The sequence below is a fragment of the Elgaria multicarinata genome, chromosome 14 (genome assembly GCF_023053635.1).
Source record: "Elgaria multicarinata webbii isolate HBS135686 ecotype San Diego chromosome 14, rElgMul1.1.pri, whole genome shotgun sequence".
NCBI classification, from domain to species: domain Eukaryota; kingdom Metazoa; phylum Chordata; class Lepidosauria; order Squamata; family Anguidae; genus Elgaria; species Elgaria multicarinata.
In genome coordinates this window covers 34167069-34179140 of record NC_086184.1, presented here as the reverse complement: position 1 = coordinate 34179140, position 12072 = coordinate 34167069, and the positions used below count along the sequence as shown (strand labels likewise).

The window sequence follows — 12072 nt, the reverse complement described above, 5'->3', positions numbered from 1 at the left end:
CCTCGTGCTGGACAGCATTGGCCTTTGACAGCAGGGCATACACAACAGTGGCTTTGTCAGATGCACAAAGTGGAAACCCAGAAGGGTCTGTGTGTTTGCACACGCGCCTGTCTGTTTTTTAAACTGGAGCTGTCATGAGGCGGGAGGAGGGCCGGAGGGGAGGGGGCTGGGCTGGGCCGAGCACCCCTTGGCCTCGAAAAGGGCAGCTGCTATTAAGAGTGCCCCCCTGCCCCGCCCCGCTCCGTGGTAAACTCGAAAGGGTGGGGCGGGGCAGGGGGAGGAGCAGCTTCATTTCCCTTGGGAAGAGAGGAGGGGCTAACAGTAGGCCCAGCATAATGGCCCCCAACCCACATCAACAGAGCTCCAGGTCGATCCGTGTAATGTTTCAATTCCCCAGGAGCTGTTGGACGGGGCCCGTGTCCTGCCTGCACCTGGCCTGAGCCTTCTTGCGCTCTGCAGGACGCCCTCAAGTACAAGGATGGGGCGGGAGAGGCCCCATCTGGAGCCCACTGCAAGGAGCAGAGAGGGGGGGAAGAGGGTCGCCATTCCCCAGCAATGAACTCATCCGGACTCAGAAGCATCCCAAGGCCCAGACTAGAAGGGCCGCTGCAACGCAACGCCACACGCCAAGTAGCCCCAGCCACAAGCTCAGCAACCCACCCACGCCCGGAGTCAGCCCCTTGCCGCTCCCACAAAGGAAGGAAGGAAGGAAGGAAGGAAGGAAGGATGGATGGAAGCCCTCTGGGCCACAGAAACCGCACACAGATCCCAGCTGCAGCATCACTTACCAAGCAGAGGCAGTTTCGTGAAGTCTGGAAAAGGAAAGGCAGTTTAAGCAGGAGATAAAAGCCCTGAAGGGGGCAAGAGAGCAGAGCACGGAGGCAGCCAGGAAAGGAGCCCCCGCCCCTCCCCCAGACCCCAAGAGGGGGCAGCAGTCATGGCAACCTGCTGCTCGCCGTGACCCAACTGGTGTCTTCCACAGATGCTGCCTGAAAAGCCTGGCAACTGGGCTGGGTCCCAGACAAAGACGGGGCGGGGGGGGGGGCATGAGAGGAGAGGCGGAAAGCAAAGAGGAGGAGGAGGAGGAAGAGGAGGAGGGGGGACAGGAGAAAAGCGACAAAGACAGATCTCTTGGTGGTCTCCTTGGGCAGCAAGGCCCCTCCCCTTGCCACAGCTCCCTCCTGCCCCCGTTTCAGGCTGACCACTACCACCACCACACGCAGCAGCAGCAGCAGCAGCAGCAGCACCTTCCAACACCATTACTCTGGACCCTCCTGGGCTTACAGCCTCTGGCTTCACCCACAAGTCCCTGGCCACTGCTCGGAGAAGGGCAGGTGTTAATGCAGTTTATGGGGGGGACGACACAATCCACTCCCCCAAGTGCGCACGCACACACACACATGCACACACAAACATGAGCACACACACCCCGCTGCTCCATCCACAGCAGTGTCTTCTCTACCTGGGTCCCTAATATGAGGAGGATGACAGAAACCGTTCCCACGTTGCACCGCAAGACGCCGTGGAGGGAAACCTGTGCCTTTGTCCTCCCATCTGTTTCAGGGGACCCTGACAAAGCTCCATGGCCATGTCTATTGGGACTTCCGCTGGCTGGCCTCCCTGCTCGCCTCTCCCACTCCTGCACGGCCCCTTAAGCCGCAGCTGGAACCCAAAGCACCAGCCCACTTGAGAGTTACCAGGCCATCAGTGGGGGAGGGGGGAGGGAGAGCAGGTGCAAGGCTCTAGGCCACAGGTCAGCAACCACATGTGTTGGACTAAGACCCAGCCAGTATAGCCACTGGTCAGAGACGATAGGACTTGCAATCCAAAACATCTGGAGAGCACCAGGCTAACACACACACACACACACACACACACACACCCCGTGACCTCAGCAGCTCCCTGCAGACGTAAGGAAGATGCCCTGGACCACCGACAGGATTGCGCTTTAGGATGCCGCAATGGACAGGAAGACGACCACCTCCCACCCGCCAGGAGAGCCCCACCTCGGGTGCCTGTCGGATCCGGAGCCCAGAAGCCACGGGCGCAGAAAGAAGAGGACGGGGTCCCTCAGCAGCAGCTGTGGCATCTCCCCACCCCAATACCGCCACCACCCGAAGCCCAGAGAGGGACCTACTTGAAGACGCTCCTCTCGCCCAGCGTGGCCAGCGGCCCTCCTCCTTCCACCAGGGCAGACGGTGCAGAGAGCTGCACCTCGGAGCCACTGCTGTACGTGCTCTGGAAACTGGGCCTGGAGAGGCAGTGGGGTGGGAAGGGCAGAGTCAGTGTGGCTGGCGAGTGGGAGGACAGAAGCCACAACCCTCCGCAAGGAGCACAGAATGCTGCCCTCAGCACTTCACTCCCGGCCCTGCTGGGTGAGCCCCTCTGCACAGGGATGGGCAGGAACAGAGGAGGAGATGGAGGAGGAGAAGCCCCCCCCCCGGCAACCTGCCATGCCCTCCTTGGCTCCAGCCCTCTCTACCCATCCTTCCATCAGCCTCTGGCATGCGGGGGTGAGCCTCCCCTCTCCTGGCCAACTCACCGGTCTCCGTGGCTCTCCCCAGCCAGGCCCAGTGCCGGACCGAGGCTGGGCTGCGTGTCTTCCATAGCCCCGGATCTCCAGCCGTCCTCCTGGGCCGCAATGTAGCCCAGCGAGCGCCGCTGGCCCCTCCGGCCCTCGTCCCCCCTCCTCCGCTCCTTGCAGCGGGCACCAGATGGGGGCTCTTCCGCCCCATCCTCGTACTTGAGGGCGTTCTGCAGAGCAGAAGAAGGCTCAGGCCAGGTGCAGGCAGGACACAGGCCCCGTCCAAAGGCTCCCCTCCCTCCCTAGAGGAAGAAGGGCTTCACCTCGTAAATGACCAGCTGCTGCCTCAGGTCTGGGTCGGTGCCCTTCTGGGCCAGGAGCAGCGCGACGGCCTTCTCCATGCCCTGCTGCTCCAGGCAGTCCGTCACATCGTAGAAGGAGTCCTGGTCCGGGAGGGCAGCCAGCGTCTGCGCGACACCAGCTGGCACCAGTCAGTCCACAAGCCCCATCCTGCCCAGCCCAGCCCAGCCCAGCGGAGGAGCCAGGCACTTGCCCCCACCCCCACCCCCAGACAGTCACCTTGTTGATAAGCGTCACTGCAAACACCTGCAGCTCACTGTCAGCTCCATTCTGCTGCTCCAGGAGGGCCATGAGGTGCGACCACGGAAGTCCACCTGTAAGGCAGGGAGGGAAGGGAGTGGGTGGGTGAAGCCCGGAAAGGCCGGCATTCGCACATGGTTCTTTTCTTCTCACTCCTTCTGCTCTGGGGGTCCCAAAAGGCAGTGCCTGTTCTGCTCGGTCTCTCAGCCTGGCCAGAAGTGAGGCATCCAGAGGGGAAGATGGGCTCTCTGTGGCACATTCAAATGCAGCAGGGGCTGCCAGCGGCCGTGGGCGCACGTTGGGCAAAGAGATTCCAAGAGCTCTGGCCAGCTGGGGCCTCCCGGGAACCTCACCAGGCAGACAGGAGGAAGAGAAGGACGCACATGCGCCCCCCCCCCACCATCACTGGGATGCGCCAAGGAGACATGCCTGGGAATCCCTGGAGAAGGAGGCTGCTCCGTTCACCCCCACCCCCAGCCGCTGGTTATCACAGCAACATCCTGTGACATGGGAGGGGGCGGCAACGTGCCGTCCTCCAGGCCCCTGGCCTACAACTGCCCCTGGCCCTCGCCAGCCTGGCCTGCGGTGATGGCAGAGAGGGGTTGTGGCCCAACGCATCGGAAGGCCACAGACCCAGCCCGGTCAGGGCATCAGCCCACTCACCTCTGGCCTGCTCCGCCGTCAGGATGGCCTGGATGAGCAGCGGGGCGTTGGACTCGGTGTACTCCACGAAGACAAGCAGCAGCTTCAGGGCCGTCTTCACCACCAGGCGGTACTAACGCAGGAGCAATGGAAGCCGCCTCAGAGCGTGGCTGGCTGTCCATCCCCCAAGCTGATTGGCAGGGGCTGCAGAAGGTCGGGGGGGGGGGCTTTGCAAGCAACTCTGCCTGGGAGCTGCTGCAGGCACAGCGGAGGGCTTTTTCCTGGGGAGGGGTCACAGCCAAGGCTGCCAGCAGTGCAAGGGCTGAGCCACCTCCTGATCTCTCCTGACTTTCCTCTGGGAGGCCGTCTGTCCTTGGGCTACGTCTGGCGGCTACAGGGAGGAGACGCCTCCCCTCCCGCCCGTGCTCACACGCCCACATCTAGGCAGCAGCCACATCTGCATCCGCGCAGGCCCTGGCAGTGACTAGCCTGGGAGAGGCATGCACAGAGCAGCCCCCCTGCCTGGCAGCCTAGCTGGCCCAAAGGGCCCAGAGAAGAACCCTCCCCAGGGGGCCTACTCACCATGCTGCCACAGAGTGTGTAGAGCCACTGCACTGTCGCGCTATGGTTGATCACGCCCAACATCCCATCCACAAAGAGCATGATCTGGCTGAGGGCTGGAATGGAGAGCGGCCCAAGGCCCCGTGAGAGTCCCAGCAGGCCCCGGTGGACTCACGTTTTACAGGGCCACCCAACCTTCTTGAGAACGGAAGATGAGCCCCCAGGAGCAGGGAGCCTCTCAGCCACAGCTCCACCTCTCACAAACACCACGGCCCGGACATGCACGCCACGCCGCCAGCGCACCTTCATGCTGATCTTTCTGGCCAGCACCATTTTACCACCATGTTTATTGAGGGGGTGAGTTAAGTCTTTTAATTAGTGCTAAAACGCTTTTCCAATGATGTATTTTATTCAAATAATTAATTTGCACAACTGGAAGAATGTGATAGTATTGACTTACAAAAACCTTGCCGCCTGTCCTGTGACTGCCCTATTAGCAATGGGACTGCAGAGGGGCAAACGTCTTGTGCATGGGGTCGGGGCGTGCTGGTCCCTCACGAGAAGCCCTTTCCAAGGGTGAAGGAGCCTGTCTTTCCCCTCATGCAAGTCAATGGCAACAGGGAAGGCTCCGCTTGGTTGCACAGGGCTGTGTGTGAGGGGCTCACGCCCCAAGAAGTGGTTAATGGGGGCAAAGCCCACCACCTACTAAAGACCCTTGAGCAAAGGAGTTGTTCTGCAGGGTGGATGTTTGTCCTTGCCAGTGGGGTTTGAGCATGCAGCCTCCAGCAGAGACCATAAAGGGTGGGAGCCCAGAGTTCAAATCTTACGGAAGCCAGTGGGTGGAGCCAGGAGCTAATCACAATCTCTCAGCCGCCTCACAGGCTTGTGGTGAGAACAGGATGGGAGAGGGAAAGAACCGCCCAGAGAGCTTTGGCTATGGGGCGGTATATAAATTTAATAAATAAATAAATAAATAAATAAATAAATAAATAATCTGCCTCCTTGAACTCCGTGGAAAGAAGGGGATAAAACTGTCAAAAATGAACTGACCCTAACCAGGACAGCTCCACAATTACGTGGCAGAGAAGCGCAGTGCCTGCCCCCCACGTGTGGGAAGTCAGCTGCAGTCCCACCTGTCGCTTGCAGCAGAAAGGGGGGGGCAGCTCTGAGCTACCACCTGGTGAAAGCGCCAGGAGCGCAATCGTGGGCTTGACGTGGAGGGGAAGCTACGTGGGTAGAGAGGTAACATTTCAGGAAATTTTGAGGCCATGAAAAACAACAGCTTTTTCCATTTTTTCCAGAAAAACAAAACCAGAAATTTTGAAAAAATTGAAAAATTAGCAAGACCAATTTTTTAGCACTCTTTACGGATCTAAAACCACTGTGTTGCTTTAAGACAGCCTTCCCCAACCTGTTGCCCTCCAGATATTGGACTTCAGCTCCCATCAGCCTCAAGCCAATGGTCATGAATGCTGGGTGCTGTAATCCAAAACATCTGGAGGGCACCACGTTGAGGAGCGCTGTCAATCAATCAATCCTTTATTTACAGTCAATAGACCAGAAAAAGAAAGGTACAGTTATTTCAAGCAAAAAAGGTCAATAAGATAACCTAAGCATATAAAACATATCATTAGTAATACATTTTAATACATAAAAATCAAGGGTAAAAGGGAGTAAGATCAGAGCAAGGATGGGACATGTGTTAACATTAGATCTTGAACAGAACATAGGAGGAAAATTCAAGCAATCATACGTGGTCTGGTGAGAATGGCCGGATTCAGAAACTTGGCAACCTGCATAATGATTGATTGATTTTGGCCCTGGAGGAGGCTCACCATCAGGGTCTCTGGGGAGCGGCCAGGCAAAGCCTGTATAATAGGGCATATCAGCTCTTTTCTGATATCATCATAGAAGCTACAAAAAAACAGGACGTGGGTAACGGTTTCTACTTCAGTTTCGTTACAAGGGCAGCATCTTTTGCAAAAAGGAATTTTTTTATATCTACCTTCCATCAACCTGGAAGGAAGGGCATTAAATCTCGCCAAGGTAAATGCCCTCCTATACTTGGGAATAGTCAACCAGCATAAATATGGAGGACCATCTTTATTGGTGTGTCTAGTTAGGCCTAATGAGTATGGGGAGCATGGGCCACAGGCAAGCTCCCTGTAGTTCCTGCCGGTCAATATCCGCTAACAATCGATTTAGCCTTTGCTAGGTCCATTACTAGCAGATGAGGAGGCGACAGCCCGATAGTGCAGATTTTTTCTTCAATCATTTTTGCCCAGTGGGATTTACCAGTGTCCAGCGGGATCAGTGAGAGTAGAGAGTTGGAAGTAGTGGCTAAGTGGCAACGAAGCCAAAAGTATATAGTGTAGGTCCACGCTAGACAATTAAGCAAATTAAGTCCTGCTTCCAAATTTAAAACAGCGCCAGAAACATATCTTGGGGCCCCAAATATTAACCTTAGAAAGAGGTGTTGGATACTTTCAAAAGATCCTTTGTAATAAGGTAGCCATATTGGTGACCCAAACAGAGTCTGGGACACCGTTTTGGCTCGAAAAACCCGGATGGTTGCTGGTAGAAATTTTCCACCCTTTGTGTAGTGAAACCGAGCAAGCGCACCAGCTGCCCGCTCGGCCTTGGTCTTTACATGCTTAACATGGGTGCCCCAGCTTAGGGTTTCCCGGAACCAAATCCCCAGGTATTTATGAGGAGCGCTGTTTTAGGAACATAAAGCAGCCTTTCTGTTTCTGAAGTTTTTTTTATGTATAACTTAGTTTGCTCCTAAAATTATCATTATATTGTAAAACTTTTAAAAGTAAACTCAGGCCATGGCTAGACCAGGCCTATAACCCGGGATCGTCCCAGGATCCTCCCTGTGCATCCAAATGACACCCTGGGGGTCCCGGGAGCAGGCAGGGACGAGCCCTCCATTTGCCTGGGATCAGCCTTCGGTCTAGCTCAGGCCTCAGTTAGTAAACTTGCAATTGTCTGAATAGATTGGAACTGCATCAATGACTGCAACAGCATCAGAAACACAGGAGTCTATAGACCAAGTGCGGACTATCTGGAGGGGGAAACTGCAGACGGCGGGAATGAGAAGCAGACCCCAAACCACGAAAACCTTTCTTTGTTTCCTGGAAACTCTGCACAACTTTGAAAGCCTGGAGCAGCACAACTGCACTGCTACAGTTCATGGAATTGATGCATCAGACATCACAACTACCCCTTCCTTTTGTTCCCCAGACTGTAATACGGCCATTACTTGTCTTGTCCGGCCCACCCCCTGCCTTGATTCCGGTGCCTACCCTGCACTGGGAACCATCCCTAGCTGCACCCACTTCCCCAATCCAAAGTGAAGCCACCAGTGACAAACAGAAGACGCAACATGGTGACATCGGTGCAATTGAAAAACCCACAGTAAAACAGCATCATGAAAAAGCACCGTTTCAGAGGGGAAAGCCCAACATGGCTGTGAGCTGGTGGCTGCATCATATAAACAATGTAGCGCCACTGCACAGTCACATCGGAGTAAATGGGCCGTACAGACACCCCCAGGAGAACAACAAGGGGAGAAAAAGTTCAACCAGGGGCGTCAACCCGCTGTCAGATGGAGAGGTGAACCCCATTTCGGAAAAGCTCTCAGGGGCTGAAGGCAGGAGGGCAGGGCAGAAAAGCCAGCCTCATTTAACGAAGCCTTTGGAAGGGCATTTCAACCTCTTAGGAAAGGGGGGAAACTCAGAAACCATCAAGTGATACAGGGAAAGAATTCACCTGGGGAAGCCCAGACAGCTGGTTACGGCCCTCAGGAGGCAGGATTTGGGCCCCAGGAGGCCTGAGGTCCAACATCCAGCTAGACATCAGGAAAAACATCCCGACTGTTAGAGCAGTACCACAAAGGAACCAATGACCTAGGGAGGTCATGGGCTCTCCTACCCTAGAGGCCTTCAGGAGACAGCTGGACAGCTATCTGTCAGGGATGCTTTAAGGTGGATTCCTGCATTGAGCAGGGGGTTGGACTCGATGGCCTTATAGGCCCCTTTCCAGCTAAACTATTTGAGGAGGCTATGATCCCTGAGTTAACCCTTTCCTCCCCCAGTTCTTTGGTCTCAATCCATCTCCCTCATCCCTAAAGCTGTTTTTAAAATACATTTAAAAAAGGAGTGAGAGCTCATCACAGATCCCCCAATGACTTTCAGTCCAGAGCTGTCAATAAAGTGAAAGTTGTCTCTCCAAGAAAGTGGTCTCTCCAATTACAAGCAAAAATTGACAAGCTGGCTTTTTCCTAGATGCATGCTCTGTACAGAGTAGCTGGTGAGACAGGAACACCACCTCATTCCAAAGGCTTGGGAATGGGTCAAAACCATTTCAAAATTTGAAAACAAAGTTTTCTAACAGCTCTTCCCATCTCATCCAGACACTATTTCCAAGATTAAAATAGTAATTAAAATCTCCCAACACCAGTTTAAACCTGGCCACCAAAAGTCAGTAATGGCAAGAAGACACAAAACAAACACAGAAAAAAGATCTTGTCATATTTGTATCTGTCAGCCAGGACCAAATGGGATCAGGGGCCCCTCAATGTGATTAAATGCTGGGGAGGGGGGCAGAGAGGTAGACAGGAACCACAGTGGCATCCTGCCCCTGTCCGTGGAGACCAGCAGATCAGCACCGCCTGTGGACCACAGTAATGTGCAAAATAGGGAAGCCGCTCTACCCACAAACCTCTGTGATGCATTGGCTGTCCTGTACATGTCCTTGAATTAATTGGTCGGAGGGACCAAATGCCATCCTCTCAAAGGAATCTTGAGGGGCCCAGATTCTGCTCCACCCCTTCTTTGGGAGGTCACTCACCTCTCAGGATATAGTTCTGGTAGTTCTGGTCAGCTTCAGCTCCCACCGTGATGAGGCATGTCAGCCCTTCTGAATTCACAAACTCCGGCACCAGGTCTTTATCTTCCTGCAGCAGAAATCCAGAAATGGGATGCCTCCACCCAGACACATAAATCACAGACATCCATTTGGCCCTTGCACAGCTAGGAAGGAGTGGAAGACGGAGGACCGGGGCCCAGGAATAAGGGTGAGGACAGGGCTGGAAGCTGCAGCCTGGAACAGCATAACTCCAATGGCTGGTGCTCAGCCACCCCAGCCTCTGAGCATGAGGAGCCCCAATGACGAAGCATCTCAGCCCCAGGGACGGAGCATCAGGACACACGCAAGTAAAGCAACCAGGTGAGGGAAAGTAAGTGAAATTCCTTAACTCTTAAGTTACCTGAGGTAACCATTAATAATGTAAAATTCATAAACAGCTGCTCAAGCCAAAACAAGGCCACAGCAAAGGGAGCTAAATCCCAGAGGAGTCACCCCTTACAAACTTACAGTAGAGAGCTAAATATCGGGGGGAAACTAGCAGGAACTTCCAGCTCTAGCTGTAAGATTACAGCGTAGCTGAAAAGTATTTCAGCTACATTATTTTATCTAATTCCAAGCAGGACTAAATATTGGAAGTGTCTGCTTAGAAACAGTTTCAGTTTAGGTTCAGGTTTTGGGCCTTAAAGAGCACTTTATATAAATTAGGGTGACCATATGAAAAGGAGGACAGGGCTCCTGTATCTTTAACAGTTGCATATGTAGTGGTGAGGTCCTGGAAGCCTAATTTAGGTTCCTAGGCAGAAAGTTGAAATCCAGGACCAACAAGGTGGATTTCTCTGAAATGCTACCAGTTCCACACGCAGGGCCAACTAGATGGACAAAGCTGAGAAGTCTCAATGCATGGATGAGACGGTGGTGAGGGAGGAGGGGTTCAGATTTGTTAGGCACTAGGGAACATTTTGGGATAAGAGACGGACAGGCTCCACTGAAACCAAAATGGAACAAGACTGCTGGCAATGAATGAATGAATGAATGAATGGCATTAAACATAAAAAAGGTGGCAGAGCAGCTTTTAATTTAAACTCTGGGGGGAAGCTGACAGGAGCTGAGAAGAATCCAATTCAGGTTAAATCATTGGCCAATCAAAGAGGCTAAAGTGTCACAGTGAAAAAGCGACATGCCAGAGACGTCTGGGGAGGGACCCTGTGTATAGATGTTTCTATGCAAATGCTAGAAGCCTCCGAGCCAAAATGGGAGAATTGGAGTGCTTGGTTTCAAAAGAGAACCTGGACATAGTGGGCATGACAGAAACCCGGTGGGATGGAGAGAACAAGTGGGATACGGTCATCCCTAGATATAAACTCTACTGGAAGGACAGGGAAGGGCGTAGTGGGGGGCGTGTTGCTCTGTACATCAAATAGGGCATAGTGTCAAGTAGACCAAAGCAACTAAATGGGGAAGACTCTTCCACAGAAGTGTTGTGGGAGGCAATACAGGGCCCCAAAACTAATTTAGTGCTAGGTACGTGCTATCATCCCCCAGACCGAAATGCTCAGGGCGACCTTGAGATGGAAAACAAAATTAGGGAGGCCTCCAAACTAAGAAGTGTTGTAGCAATCGGTGACTTCAATTACTCTCAAATTGACTGGATAAATTCATATTCCAGTCATGACAAAGAGGTTCAATTTCTTGATATCCTAAACGACTATGCCCTAGAACCGTTGGTCATGGAACCGACCAGAGGGAAGGCGACCCTGGACTTAATCTTAAGTGGTGCTGTCCAGGACCTAATATGAGATGTAAATATTATTGAACCAATCGGCAACAGTGACCATACTGCTATCAGACTAAATTTATATTTCAGTGTGAAATTGCCCAGGAAATCCAACACAGTCACATTTGACTTCAAAGGAGGAAACTTCTCTAAAATGAGGGAACCGGTGAAAAGGAAGTTGAAAGAGGGAGTCAAGAGGGTTAAATCCTGGCAAAATGCATGGAGCTTACTCAAAAGGACAGTAATAGAACCTCAACTAAAATGTATTCCACAGATTAGGAAAGGCGGATGGAGCCAAGTCCAAGAGGTCACCAACATGGTTAACAAGCAGTGTCAAGGAAGCTATTGCAGAAAAGACGGCTTCCAAAGAAAAAATGGAAGTATTGTCCAAGGGAGGAAAATAAAAGGGAGCACAAGCTTGCACGAAGGAGATGCAAGCAAACAATAAGAGATGCAAAAAAGCATTTTGAAAAGCACATCGCTAATAATATCAAGTCCAACAATAAAGAATTCTTTAAACATATCAGAAGCAGGAAACCAGCTAGGAAGCAGTTGGGCCATTGGATGACAATGGAGCTTAGCGAGGACAGGCAGATTGCAGAGAAGCCAAATGAATTTTTTGCATCAGTGTTCACTGCAGAGGATACAGGACAGATACCATTTGATGACAATGGAGTTAAAGGGAGTACTAAAGGAGCACAGGGAGATTGCAGAGAAGCTAAATTAATTCTTTGCATCAGCGTTCACTGCAGAGAATACAGGTCAGATACCTGTACCTAAACTGATGTTTTCAGGAAGGGAGTCTGAGGAACTGCAGCAAATAGTGGTGACAAAAGATGAAGTTCTCAACCTTATGGACAAATTGAAAGCAAATAAATCACCAGGCCCAGATGGCATCTATCCTAGAGTTCTCAAAGAACTCAAATATGAAATTGTGGACTTTCTAACAAAAATATGCAACATGTCCCTAAGCTCAGCCTCTGTACCAGAGGACTGGAAGATGGACAATGTAACACCAATTTTGAAAAAGGGATTCAGGGTGGATCTGGGAAATTACAGGCTGGTTAGCTTGACATCTGTTCCAGGTAAACTGGTTGGA

At 52.5% G+C, this 12072-nt stretch overlaps 1 protein-coding gene across 2 annotated transcripts in view; it reads right to left on the bottom strand.

Annotated features, from left to right (window-relative positions):
* Window positions 1-12072, bottom strand: part of FHOD1 (formin homology 2 domain containing 1) — a 62846-nt gene that overhangs the window by 19693 nt on the left and 31081 nt on the right. Inside the window, exons 5-12 of one of the 2 annotated variants that reach the window (XM_063141522.1) lie at window positions 9182-9287; window positions 4349-4443; window positions 3788-3899; window positions 3104-3198; window positions 2848-2991; window positions 2543-2754; window positions 2138-2251; window positions 789-812 (exon numbers count right to left, since the gene is read on the bottom strand). In XM_063141522.1, the coding sequence (XP_062997592.1) occupies window positions 789-812; window positions 2138-2251; window positions 2543-2754; window positions 2848-2991; window positions 3104-3198; window positions 3788-3899; window positions 4349-4443; window positions 9182-9287 (902 nt within the window). The remainder of the gene's footprint in view (window positions 1-788; window positions 813-2137; window positions 2252-2542; window positions 2755-2847; window positions 2992-3103; window positions 3199-3787; window positions 3900-4348; window positions 4444-9181; window positions 9288-12072) is intronic. The other variant, XM_063141523.1, reaches the window with a different exon arrangement.